Genomic DNA, 14,400 nt, shown 5'->3' with positions numbered 1-14,400 from the left:
CATGAGCCCCGTTATGTCTGGCGAAAACCAAACCCTGCATTCCACAGTAAGAACCTCATACCAACGGTCAAGCACGGTGGTGGTCATGGTTTGGGGATGCTTTGCTGCATCAGGACCTGGACGCCTTGCCATCATTGAAGGAACCATGAATTCTGGTTTAGGCAAAATCCACGTCAATGATCTCGATCACATTCCTAGTGCATCGCTGTGTGTCCTTGACACCTGTTCTTCGTTCTTGTGTGGGTAAGACACAGGTGTTAAAAGCAAATCCACAATCACTCAAGGAAACTTTATTGTAATATGTAATATGCCATTTTCTATACCAAGATTTCAGTTGTATAATTCAAATAAAATCTACAGTAGATGTCAGCTGTCATATAATGTACGTATGCACAATTCAAATAGGCTACAGTTAAGCTATAGAGGAGCGGCACATGTCAGGCGTACTTGCCAGATTTGTTAAAAATGTCATAGAAATATGGCGTCTACATGGCAGTTGCAATAGTCCATGACAATGCTTCAAACATGCGTAATCTTGGCAAAAAAAAGTTGCAATGCACAAGACCTCTCGTGTACTGCACGCTCATTACAGCTTTCAGTTAATGCCGGCCTGAAATCGGACACTATAAGCATAGCACTTGTGTTTGGAATGTGCTGGAAGCAGTGTGTCATGAACCTTCCACAACACCAGCTCGTAAAAACGTGTTGGAACAGTAGTTATTGTATGCTTGAGCGTCTCTTGGAACGGAGATGGGTAATTTGTGCTGTCTTAAGCGACAGACGAATCACTAAAGTCACTGATGCTCGTACTCTTGAAATGAGAGATGAGTGCTGGCAGATAGCTGAGTCTCTTGTGACTGCATTAAAGCCATTGTATTTTGCTGTAACTGTTCTATCTGCTGAAACCACTGCAAATACATTTGCGTCCATTGTACATCCTCTCATGCAGGGATTACTCGACAGCCATCTTGTTTTTTTCCAATGACAACTTTCCCGCAATTCAAAAATTAAAGAGGGTGGTGACTGGAGAGATTCGGTCCAGATTCAACTTAGAAACCATATGATCAGTTGCTGTACTTAAATCCATGCATTTCATTGATGCTGATATGAGAGGTCAAACCTGTCACGTAGCAAAGGAGAAAATGCATACAGTAATTATCTTTACAATTTATTCCAATTATTTGCATACTGGATAATTGCATAAATCGCTTAACTGCATAGCATGCAGCTGGTCCGGTTTTTTTGGTGCATCGTTTTCTATGATTGTATGATACGGATAAATGCATATCGGCTAAATGTATAATTTGCTTAATTGCATAAAGATGTGCAGTCCCAAAGTCCATTGTACATTGCATTTTAATTTAGATAATTGCATAATGCAAGCAACATCAGAGTATTTAAAAAAAAAAAAAGGATGGTTGAGCGTTTCAGAAATAGCAGTGACGTATGACAGAAAGAAAAGCCAGCAAGAAAGACACAGAAAATGGCAAAACGCATCTGTAAAACTCTTGAGCCAGCACACTACGAGCCTTCATGGAGGCAAATGGTTGTCAGTCTTGTGACCGTTTTTTACAGTTGTTTATCAGCTCAATCGGACGAATACTGTGCATACTTCCATCAATTATTTGTTTTGCTCCATTGTACTCACAAGATCTATGGTAAGGTACTGTACACACCTATTATGTTTAACTGTACTGTTACAATAACTTCGTTTATGCCAGCTGTTCAAATTGTGCATTGCCAGAGAGTAGTGATGTCTGAATTGAGTGCATAACATATTTCAAGTTGTTTTATTTTTCTTTGCTTTTACAGTATTTTGGGTTATTTGTAATAAAATATATAAAAGTAACTTAATTTATGCTGGCTGTTAGTACATTATTGTACTTTTTATATTGTGCGTTTCCAGAGAGTAGTGTTGTTGCATTGAGCGTATCATTTATTTTGTTGGTTTATTTTTCTGAACTTGTTCAGTGTTTTAAGTTACTTGTAATAAAATATAAGGGACAAATAAAGTTATGCATCTGATCAAAACGAGTCATATATACATGTACACATACCTATAGACCTATTGTCATTGTATCCCATTGTATTCCCTCACTCCTGTTATCTGCATACTCTGGTTATATGCATGACCTCACAATGGTCCCGAGCCCATGCAATTATGAGGAGTCGACTGTATATATTATGGTCTGTGTGAATTGCTTATACCGTCACAGAGCCGTCATATTTCATGCCGTCTCTGAACCGTCTTAACTCCTGTGTGAAATGCTATGCACTGAAGCTCTGTAGTGGCCGTGGATTGAAAGTCAACATCCCACGTGACTGCATGTATACCGGACGTGTATTTTTGTCGTTGGTGTTACACACTTTCATTTTTTTCAAATACAATAGCTGATCAAGAACGAGGTAGTAATTGGAGTCTCGAATAAGTTAAGACAAGGAGGTGAATTCACAAATAGAAGGGATGGTGCGTGATGCTGTAATTTATGGACGATATATTCCATATATAAATTTGCGATATTTTTTGGGCGATATGTACTGTATATAAATTTGCATAGTTTGGAGCCACATGGTTCCATTTCTGAACCGTTAAATCAATTTATTGATTTTTCCATTAAAGATATTAAAAAAGATGTGCCATCTTATTTATCTGATGTTTGTGATCAAGTTGCTCTCCCAATATACAGTTCCCTGTGGCAAAGTGCCCCGCCCCTGTGTGCATTTGTGTGATCTGTGTATGTATGTTGCGTGTGTAAATGTTGGTGTATAGTCATTGGTACACGGGATATAAACGGGTCTGTGTTTCACGTGTATTTAAAAAGTGTAGATTTGTATTTAGGCACGAGGAGAGCACAAATCACTTCACGTGCTGGTTAAATGTAATATGTGAGCACGGGGTTGCACAGAATTAATTCACGTGCTGGGATTCAAGTGAATAATTAATTTAGTAATTGAATCCCAGCACAACAGTATATATAGAGACACGTAGCACTCAGTCGGGGGTTGGTGTTCGGTGAGTGGAGAACGGGAGAGAGAGGAGAAAAGAAAGGAAAGGAAAGCAAAGCAAAGTAATTAGTGTTTTCACTCACCGTGTTTGTCAGTTTGTCTGTTCACTGTTTAGTCTGTTTTGTTTGTCTCTTTATTTTGGCGTATAGTGCCGTGTCCCGTGTTTTTGTACTGTTAAACCTTTTTATTTTGTTAATAAACGCTGAGTGCAGCCATTGCACTCAGCTCATCACCATCACCGTCTGTCTGTGTTTGAATTCCTTCCTGCTTCCGGTCTGACGCCACCCACTCTGGCCGTCTTTGTGACATTCCCCTAGAAGCATTGTTAGTTTCTTTTGCTGTTCAAAGTCTGTGTACTAACATACCACATGAGGGTGGTTTAGAAGCACTGTCATTTTATTTTAAAGTAAAGCAAAATGATCTACTCATGGATTTCCCCTCGGAATTAACTAAATGTATATTGGAATCGAATTTCTTATTTAAAAATACATTTCATTTACAAATTCAAGGCACAGTCATGGGCTCTGAATGAGGTCAGCACTGAACAAGGGGCCTGGGGTAGCCTTTAACTGCCAAATGAAATGTGTTTCAGAAGGTGGTAACTTATTCATAGATCAAAAATGAAATGTTAAACTTCAATATGTATTCATTATTTAAGAGTTGAAAGTAATGAAGTAATTATAATGTCGTCTTTCACATCATCCGTCGAAGGTTGTGGCCAAGCTTTCCTTATTGTTTTATTAAACTTTAGTTCCCATTAAAAACTAATCTGCAACCCTGCACAGAATATATACTGGAAGCTTGTGTAAGACTACAGATTTAAATGCATACATTGTATTGTTAGTATTTTTTATAATATGTAATAATTTCTGTTTAATCTCCTATTATATGTGTTCTTTATCATTCTCTATTACTTTTTTCTGCTTATCACTTATTACAGAAAATATGTTGTCTTTCAACCACTGAAGTCTGATTCTAAGACTCACAAAAGCAGCATATCTTAATTGAGAACGTTTAGAAAATGACCAGCTGTAATTTCTCCCCTCTCTGTAACTAATTTTGTATAGATATTTTCCATTTTACTAACTCACAGTAGCCATAGTTTCAGAATGTCAGAAATTACAGTTGCAAACCCTTAGTGGTCACTTCTAATACACAGAGCTTTAGAAATGCAGCTTTTAAAAGTCTATTCGGAGGCAGCCACCATGGTTTAAATAGGACATTATTTACCAAGCCTGGTAAAATACAATTTAATCATAAACAACAATAGAGCATTTTACAAAAACACACAATAAGATATTAAATAGGTATGAAATGGAATATTCTGGCAATGTAGTTGTTATAAGGTAACTACATTCTAAATAAATTATTTATAAACTTTAAAATGGGTATAAAAATGATGTTACAGTAAATTAATATATGGAACTAAACAGGAGGAGCCACAGTGACAATGCATATTTAATCAGCTTCACAGTTATCTTTTTTGTTGTTTATTTCTTTGTATAGGGACCTGTTATAAAATACTGGACAGAGCACATTTTATTGGCTTCTTTTTGTTGATTTACGTTAAGATAGTTGTATTATATTTATATTAAATGTTGGTTCAAATTTAAACAGGTAAAACGTTGGACTACATGAATGTTTCTCTTGTGCCTGAAAGTAATTAACACCACTGCACATCAACTATGTTTGTTAAATATCAGCCATGTATACAGATAATGAATGACTAAAGTAACATTGTGGTACTGTATCATGGGAACCTTAAAGTGAATCTTAACCTTACCTTTAAGTATCAGTGTATTAGTAGTGCTGAGATGAACGTGGTATTTTCATGTTCAGATATCCATTCAAGATTCAGACAAGTGTTCGAATATGCATTCATTTGCAAAACATTATCAAAGCCATTTTATGTTGCACTGTATTAAAGTTGAAAAATGTCCCAGAAGTAAGAATAAAATATTTGGTATAGTGAACTTGTATACTATATGGAGTCATGTTGTCTCTCCTTAGCAAGGGTTAAATGTTTTATAGCTTACAGATGCATAGAACATGGACATTCAAAGGTCTTTTTATTGTGTGTGTATTGGCCTTCACAGAGCCTTTCAAAATCCAATTTTCTGCACGACCTCTGAAAGAAAAAACCTATGTTGCTCCATTTTGGGGTTCGTATTGGATAACTACATACTGTGTAGGAGGTCAATGAATATTAATGTTTCTCTTTTAATCGCACAGCACGGGGTAGACAAGAAAGCTCTGTAGCTCCCTGTACCTTGACACACACAGGCTCAATGTGTATAATGCAGCCTGTTTATCTAGCACCAGTTTTCATACAGGGCATGACAGGGTGTCATGGCAAGACAAGCAACATTAAGAAGCTACAGACGTGCTCAAATTTGTTGGTACCCCTCCACAAAAAACAAAGAATGCACAATTTTCTCTGAAATAACTTGAAACTGACAAAAGTAATTGGCATCCACCATTGTTTATTTCAAATTTAATAGAAATCAGACTTTGCTTTTGATTTTTTATTCAACATAATATTGTAAATAAGAAAACAAATGAAAATGGCATGGACACAAATGATGGGACCGCTAACCTAATATTTTGTTGCACAACCTTTAGAGGCAATCACTGCAATCAAACGTTTTCTGTAGCTCTCAATGAGACTTCTGCATCTGTTAACAGGTAGTTTGGCCCACTCTTTCTGAGCAAACTACTCCAGCTGTCTCAGGTTTGATGGGTGCCTTCTCCAGACTGCAAGTTTCAGCTTTCCATAGATGTTTGATAGGATTCAGATCAGGACTCATAGAAGGCCACTTCAGAATAGTCCAATGTTTTGTTCTTATCCATTCTTGGGTGCTTTTAGCTGTGTGTTTTGGGTCATTATCCTGTTGGAGGACCCATGACCTGCGACTGAGACAGAGCTTTCTGACACTGGGCAGTACGTTTCGCTCCAGAATGCCTTGATAGTCTTGAGATTTCATTGTGCCCTGCACAGATTCAAGGCACCCTGTGCCAGGCGCAGCAAAGCAGCCCCAAAACATAACCAAGCCTCCTCCATGTTTCACTGTAGGTATGGTGTTCTTTTCTTTGAAAGCTTAATTTTTTCGTCTGTGAACATAGAGCTGATGTGACTTGCCAAAAAGCTCCAGTTTTGACTCATCTGTCCAAAGGACATTCTCCCAGAAGGATTGTGGCTTGTCAATATGCATTTTAGCAAATTCCAGTCTGGCTTTTTTATGTTTTTCTTTCAAAAGTGGAGTCCTCCTGGGTCTTCTTCCATGGAGCCCACTTTCGCTCAAAAAGCGACGGATGGTGCGATCAGAAACTGACGTACCTTCACCTTGGAGTTCAGCTTGTATCTCTTTGGCAGTTATCCTTGGTTCTTTTTCTACCATTCGCACTATCCTTCTGTTCAATCTGGGGTCGATTTTCCTCTTGCGGCCGTGCCCAGGGAGGTTGGCTACAGCTCCATGGACCTTAAACTTCTTAATAATATTTGCAACTGTTGTCACAGGAACATCAAGCTGCTTGGAGATGGTCTTATAGCCTTTACCTTTACCGTGCTTGTCTATTATTTTCTTTCTGATCTCCTCAGACAACTCTCTCCTTTGCTTTCACTGGTCCATGTTCAGTGTGGTGCACACAATGATACCAAACAGCACAGTGACTACTTTTCTCCATTTAAATAGGCTGAATGACTGATTACAAGACATGTGTGCTACTAATTAAAGAAACTAATTCGTTTGAAATATCACTATAATCCAATTATTTATTATCTTTTCTAAGGGGTACCAACAAATGTGTCCAGGCCATTTTAGAATATCTTTGTAGAATAAGCAATAATTCATCTCTCTTCACAGCTTCTTTGCTTTAGTCTATGACATACCAAAGGCATGCAAGTATACATGATAAAATAGCTTTTAATTTCATCACTTTTCAGGAGGAATGAAGCATTATTTCAATGAGCTGTAAGGGTACCAACAAATTTGAGCACGTCTGTATTTTCCTCACACAGCTTGTTTTATCGTTTTTGAAAATTTCTACCCTCGTAGAAATCAACAGAAAATAATTTTGTTATGTGTCAAAGTCATACTTTTATAATGTTTCAGAAACCAAGACTCTAATAAGGAGTTGTGCATTTAAACCTGGCTTGTGTTGTGCTGATATCATGTTCATACCTTCTGTAGATACTGTTTCCATCAGCACAGTGATTGCCTAAACATTCGCAAAGTACCAGTTAACTTGGGAAAACGTGGCTTCGACTTGCACAGATTCTGTTCATCATACATGCCAGGGACATTATTAATCAGAACCCAGAACTGCTATACATCATATTCCACATGTAAAGTGTGTGTACTGAGATTTTTTCCACCCGATTTTTACCGGTGTTTCAATTAAAAACAATTTTGTACTGAGTTTTATCCCTATTTTAATATATGTAAAATAAACTAGATGTAGATTGCAATGAAATAAACACTATTTATAGTGTGCATTTCATTGCAATCTACCTCTACTGGAAGAAATCCAACATGGAGTAGCAGACCGCTTACTCACATGAGTAAACAAACTACTCTCAAACAAATCATAATGTTTCATTACCTTTGAATTCAAGGTGAAAAATAATGCATGGAGAATTTCCAAGATAAATGTACTTCTGAGGATAATTTACATTTAGCTTAAATGTATGGAGTTTAAAAAATATATAAATAAATACATTTCCCAAGCTCTTGCCTTTAGTTATGTATTTATTCAGCATGTGTTTAAGAATTATTACCAGTCGCTGAGTTTAGAATGAAGAATTATGACCTGCCAATGATCTTGGGGTCAGCAGTAAAAACATTTTACCCTTTGAAATGAGCATATCTTCTGCAGAAGTTTTCAGCGTTGACGGATCAGTGCCTTAAAGGGCGTTCACACCGGACGCGACGCGCATGCCGCCTCCTTGCGCGTCGCTCTGCAGTCACCGCAGACCACTGTTCAGTCCGAACGCAGCTTGTGAGTGGCAGGGGAAAGTCAGTGGGCTGTCTGTTGTTTCGTCACAGCTGCATGTACAGTGCCTTTTGATTGCCAAGCAATAAACAGTAAACGCCAGCGGGAAGGGAAAACTCTTTTTATACAGAAGACACAAAGCTTAGTAAAAAATATATATTTCAAGTAATGAGGTGCGTAACATTATATATATATATATATATATATATATATTTTTCCCCCCACAATTACCCAAAATATCAGGCAAATGTGTTGTTTAAAATAAAATAAAAACATGTTGCTTTTAAACATTGAAATATTTTATTTTTCTTTTTGAGTTTTGTCTGGTTTGCTGGATATAGGCAAAGAGAGTGTGAATTAAGGCATCATTATACATTGATATTATTGAGCATTATCTTATACACTATTAAAAAATGCAACTACTGCCATCCCATAATATCAAACTTTTTGGGGGGAAACTGTAAAAGCGGCAACAATCAGTGATACTGTACATCTGACAACACAACACCTGGAACAATGAACAGCAAACAAAAAAAGATAATTGCGATCGCCCTGCTCTACCGGAGAAAGAAAAAAAAATGTAAGATCGCTGTGGGTCCATGACATCCTCCAGAAAAGAAAAAGGTACGCCGAATATCATCGGCTCATACAGGAGCTCCGGTTTGATGAAGGCAGATTTCAAACCTACTTAATGTTGTATTATACAACTCTGAAATCTGAAATCAGAACCACAAAGCTTTCCTCCATTTTATTTTTCTATTTATTTTTTATTTCTTCCTCGCAAAGGAGCCTCCTACTTTCCCCTAATTGGTTGCTGGTAGTTTACATCACGGCGTGGCGAAAGTTGAAAATATTTTATCTCCTGCGCGCTGCTCTGCTGTGCCGCCTGAGTGCCGCTTCACTCTGCTGCTGCACGTGACTGCCTTCACTGAAAACAATTGCTACTGCTGTGCCGCGTCCGGTGTGAACGCCCCTTAACTCTGTCCTTGAAGAGTGTATATATTAGGTTTTCATTGTTTCACAAACTGTATCCTAATTATACATGCATTGCTAACTGACAACATTCCTAGTGCCAAATCCATAAATTGTGAAGAGGCCTTTTTATAATTCAGGGTTCTCACCAGCGCTGTTCAGCGTAACGGGCTGTTATGCTGTTACCTGGAAAAATGATGCTGTGTTTTCAGTTTGCGTAACGGCCAAAAAATAATAATAATCCTGTGAAACATTGTTGATTATTCCTTTGTGTGAGAAAAAATTAAAATACTTGTTTCAACTCTCAATACTCTTCAATGGGTTGGTTGTGACAGCATGTTCTTTAGTTTGGTGCGTGTAATGTATGAGACACAGAGACGAGATTGAACTTCACTGAACTTTATTAGCACATTCCCCCCTGTTGACGGATGAGACTAGATCCTGGGTGCGCCCCTGATACACAGCTCTGTAACAACCAACACCGTTGCAGATCTTTATTATTATATCATAACTACGTTCCCTCGAAGACTTTCATTTAGTTAGCCACTGTGGCTAAAGTAACTTAACATTTTTTAGCCATACTTGAAAAACTTTAGCCACTTAACAATACTATAAACAAGTTATAAACGTACTGTTTCAGCAAGGCAAAAAGACTTTTAAAAAGTTTAAATGCCAGGCCCTACCATTTACAATACACATAAATATTAAATTTAAATTGCACTATAACTCTGATTTCCCATTTAATAAATGCCAAACTTAGTCCCACGTGAAAAAACATCATTACAGATTTCCTAGATTCTGAATAGGAGAATAGGAGAGATATTCATGTATTGCATAATCCTTGACATTATTTTGACTCTGACGTGGTTTTCTTTCCACTGCAGAACGGTAAAGCAAAATTGTGCCAGTAGACAGCGCTATTAGTGTTTGTTAATATTAATGTCCCCCTGACCAACTACAGCTCTAGTTACACAAGATTGTACTAATGTGATTAATAATATTAGAAGGATTGTACAGCCACTACTGTGTTTAAAAAAACGTTGTTTTTTTTTTTACCACGTTCTTTCACCTGTGACTGCTGACAGTAATATTAGAATATTTAAAATGTGAGATGATGCACGTTATTAGTATAGCTTTTTTTAGTAAGCAATAAGTAGCCTATATTATTTTAACTACAAATAATACAATACAACTCACATGCAGAAACTGCTACTATGCAGTCGGCTACGTGAATTAAAAAAAATATGTTTAGAAAACCTAATATTTATGCTATTTTTGAAAGAAGAATAAAAACAGCACTAATTATATCCACATAATCGTAGGCCATTCTTAATGTTTTGAAAGGTAAAAACAGGTTTCACAGAAACGATAAAACTATGGCAAAAATCTAGTTTCCCCTCCGTGGAATGGTGTCCATGCGTTGCTAGGGAGTACGTCATCCTGTGACTCAGACTCTGCATCTACCTACTGACAACCATAGATATAGAATATTATATATGCTGACAACTACTTCCACAAAGCAGAAGCATGTGCATGACTTATCCTGCCTCGCCTGCAGGGGGTTGTGAGGATCTCCGTTTCTTTCACTGCCCCCTCCCCGCCCCCCGCTCCTCCTACCACGCTGTAAAAGATTCCTGGTGAGAACCCTGTAATTCATTAGATATCTGGCTGCAGTAGCCTTGCTGTAAGATCACGCCACACACAGTAGGCCTTGGAAAGTTTACAGTACATTGTTCTACAAAATACCTTTGAAATTTGCAGGAGGTATTACCTTAGTAATTCTGTGAACTTGGAAACAGTCCAACTGTGTATTTTAATTAAGAAAGGGGGCATGCTGATTACTTATCCACATACTGTAAACCACCAACTGACTTTTTATTTCCTACAAAGGGTCCTTGTTAGGGTTTATTTGCTATTTACCACTAACCACTAACTTGTATAATTAAAAAAAATTACTTGCATACATAACATTTTATTTAGTAGCTTTATATTGAAGAGATGTATCATTAATTGTGCAAAATGCTAGTACGGCTCTCTGACTTGGATTAAATGAGTAAATTACACATGGGGACCTTTAAATATTTTGTCTTGAGTTTTTGATTCCTCTATATGCATCAAGTTTCCTGAACTGATAAATTGCAGAGCAGTGCCAGAGAAATTAGTTAATTTATGGAAGTAAAAGGGATGGCTACAGGGATTGCTTGACAATTCATGTAGAAATCTGGAGATGTCTGCCGTTATCCAAATGATTTCTATTATCTAGCCATGTGGAATTAATGTATATTATTTTAAGAGCATGGCTTAATGACATACTTCTTCAGTGACCAGCTTTTCAATCATAGTCACATAAGACACATGAGCATGTGGCAAAAAAGTGATAATTATACATTTCTTCCAGTTAAGTCGCTACGTTCACCCTTTAAAAAAACACCATCAGGTAGGATGTGCATTGGTGGATGTATGCATGATTAAAAAGCTTAGTGTTTTTAATCTCTTATTCCCATTTCAACTAACCCACATAAGGGGTTTATAAAGGAAATGTGTAAGGTTTCTAGGCATAATCTGGGAGTTTGTATATGGTATTCTTTTTAATAATTTAAGTCTGAGAAATCCTTACATTTGCAAAATGGATTATTCTACACATTGACTTATATTAATAATAGGGGTGTGTCAGAGTACGAGTACAAATGAGTATTTGTAACGCATATGGACATTTTGCATTAAATCATCTTGTGGCTCTAAAGGCAGTGACTCTGAATCTAAATCTCAAGTCTAGAGATAGAGAACCAATCCAGTAGGGGAGGAGGAGGGACCAATGTGACATAGTCTCTGCATCGTTCAAAGGGGGATAGTATTCAGCAGGCTTACAGTCATGCCACAAACAGTAAAGTTCAAATGACAGTACAGAAAAAAAAAACTAAAAATCGTACCTTTTGTTTTTATGGAATTGTTTGGGTGATTTGACATTGAATGAGTGATTTTTTTTTTTTCTTTTTTTTTTTTTTTTTTTAAGTATAAACTGCTCCTCAAAAGTAACCATGTATGTTTCATACAGATGGGACAAGATGGTAAAAATGTCACTAGTAGACCTACTGTTGTGTTAAGAACTAGTACTGTAGTTTATATATATATATATATATATATATATATATATATATATATATATATATATATATATATATAAAATATTAAAATGGGCTGGAGATACTGTAATTGTATAACTAAAAAAATAAAACATTTGAATGATGATGATGATGATGTGATTTTTTTTTTTTTTTTTTTTTTTGTTGACCCTCACTATAACGCCACCCTCGCTTATTGCCCGTTTTTGCCCATGGCCCTTACCTGGAGGTATAAAGAGGGTTGACTGTACATAAATACTGGTAAATATCAACAATAAAAATCTTAACTGCCAAAGAACAGAAGTTATGGCTGACACGAGTGCTCGTCCTCGTCTCTCCCGAGTTAGTGCGGGGGTTGCAGCAGTGAGCCGGGTTGAATGATTTGGCATTCCAAATTGGGAGAAAAATCGGGGGGGGGGGGGGGGGGGATAACTGGCGATTCCAAATTTAAAAAAAAAATAATGACAAAAAATCTATATTAAAACACTGTAGGGTAACTTTCTGAATGAAAATCTGGGCCAGAGATGCTTTATAACGACACTTCTGGTCTTAGCCTTGCCCACTACTGTGATGCCATCCCAGTAAATCCAAGTACATGTTTTCGTACGAGCATTGGTTTCCAAGTACAGTTATGAGTACGAGTTATGGGTTCTGCACACCTCTTCTTAATAAGGCCCAGTGATTTTATTCATTTAGGGTACAGTTGGAACAAAAACCAGGAGGGACACCAGCCCTCCAGGACCAGGATTGTAGACCCCTGCTTTAAGGCATTTGCTTACTAGATAGCTAAGTATTCCCAAAAATATAGCCACCCCCATCTTCAAGTTAATTCATAAGAATCTAATGAGCAGCGTAGCTCACCTGGTAAAGCCACAACCGCATGGTGTGCAGCCTGCACAGTCTGGGGGGTTGTGTCCTGTCTGTGCTAAGTTGCAGCTCTGTGATTTTAAAGCTATAACAATGGCAAGAACCCTAACATTGTTTTCTTCTTTTTTTCCCCTTAGTTGGAAATCAGTGATGTAGAGAAGGATGAAAAGCGGTACCAGCTGTTTGTTGAGCTGTTGAACTCAAGTAGCAGTGAGGTGGAGTTCCAGCACTTAGTGCTACTTCTGCAGGCCTGGCCCCCTGTAAAGAGTGAAACTATGTAAGTGGTTTTCATTAAAATCCAAAAAGACACAGATAGAAATGTATGCTTCATCTCCTAGACCACAAAATGGCAGAAAAACATAAAGGAAAGAAAAGGACTACTAAAAAGACAATAGGGGAAAAAATGGCTAAACTGGGCCATTTCATAGTCCTTAATAATTCACATTTGTAATTAAAAAGGTGAACATTATATTTCATGTTCAGATACAGAATGCTTTTATTAAAGCACATTAAGGATATGGCTATTTTGTAGTGCTTAAATTAACAAACAAAAAAAAAATGTAATGGTCTTTTATTTTTGTGTTAGTTCTGTAACCGTGACTACTTCTTCCTGCCTTGCATTTTAATTACAGAGATTGGTTATCTGACTAAACCTTCTGTTGCTCAGACCAAATTAATGTGAGGGTAATTAGATTCTGTTCAATTGCAGCACAATAAATAAACAATAAACTTCAATGAAGATATGGTATAAATCTAAAACATCTCTGCCTTTGGGACACACTATTTGTTTAGCTTAGGAATGAAATGCAGAACCTTCAAGTTGCAGGGTATAAAAGATGGTAATCTATGTGATTTAATATATCATTGTCTTTGCGGAGAAACACCTTTAGACTTTAAACGCCATTTCGATAATGTAAACAGCTGCTTCTCAAATGGAAACTCTAAATAAACCATGGATAGTAGAGGTCAAACTTTCCAATACTGAATAAAATCTTGTTTTTTTGGTTAGTTTTTTTTTTCCTGGATAGGGTGCTCAGTAAGAAGCACACTATCATATGTACCAAGTTTCCTCTGATATGAAGCAATCCAAAGAGATAGCATGCACCTAACAAACAAAACATTTTTGGCCATATTCATAAAAGATGGTGGTAATTTCCAGCCATTAAAAAAAACTACTGGGCTGTATTTAACACACGATTTATAAAACTACTGCCTGGTTATTTTTTCCGGCCAGTAATGGGTTCAGATGTGATTTTCTGTCACGGATTGTTACCGAGAGATTGTATCTAACCAATTGTGAGCTGTGTTCCCTACTTAAGACGTCAGTGGCATACACCGTCTGTTTACACCATCACCTTATGGCTACTGGACATGTCTGGAGACAGGTTGTTCGAAATATCAAGACGTCGGGTTAAAAAAAGTACAAATAAATTGCACACAC

General features: G+C 37.1%; 1 protein-coding gene across 1 annotated transcript in view; it reads left to right on the top strand.

Moving 5' to 3' along the window:
- nbas (NBAS subunit of NRZ tethering complex) overlaps positions 1 to 14,400 on the top strand; it is a 220,453-nt gene that overhangs the window by 174,484 nt on the left and 31,569 nt on the right. Inside the window, exon 49 of the mRNA XM_034004808.3 lies at positions 13,097 to 13,236. Coding sequence (XP_033860699.3) covers positions 13,097 to 13,236 — 140 coding nt within the window. The remainder of the gene's footprint in view (positions 1 to 13,096; positions 13,237 to 14,400) is intronic.

The sequence above is a fragment of the Acipenser ruthenus genome, chromosome 5 (assembly GCF_902713425.1).
Source record: "Acipenser ruthenus chromosome 5, fAciRut3.2 maternal haplotype, whole genome shotgun sequence".
NCBI lineage: Eukaryota > Metazoa > Chordata > Actinopteri > Acipenseriformes > Acipenseridae > Acipenser > Acipenser ruthenus.
Note: the sequence above shows the minus strand (reverse complement) of the source record. Positions and strands in the feature narration are given on the sequence as shown.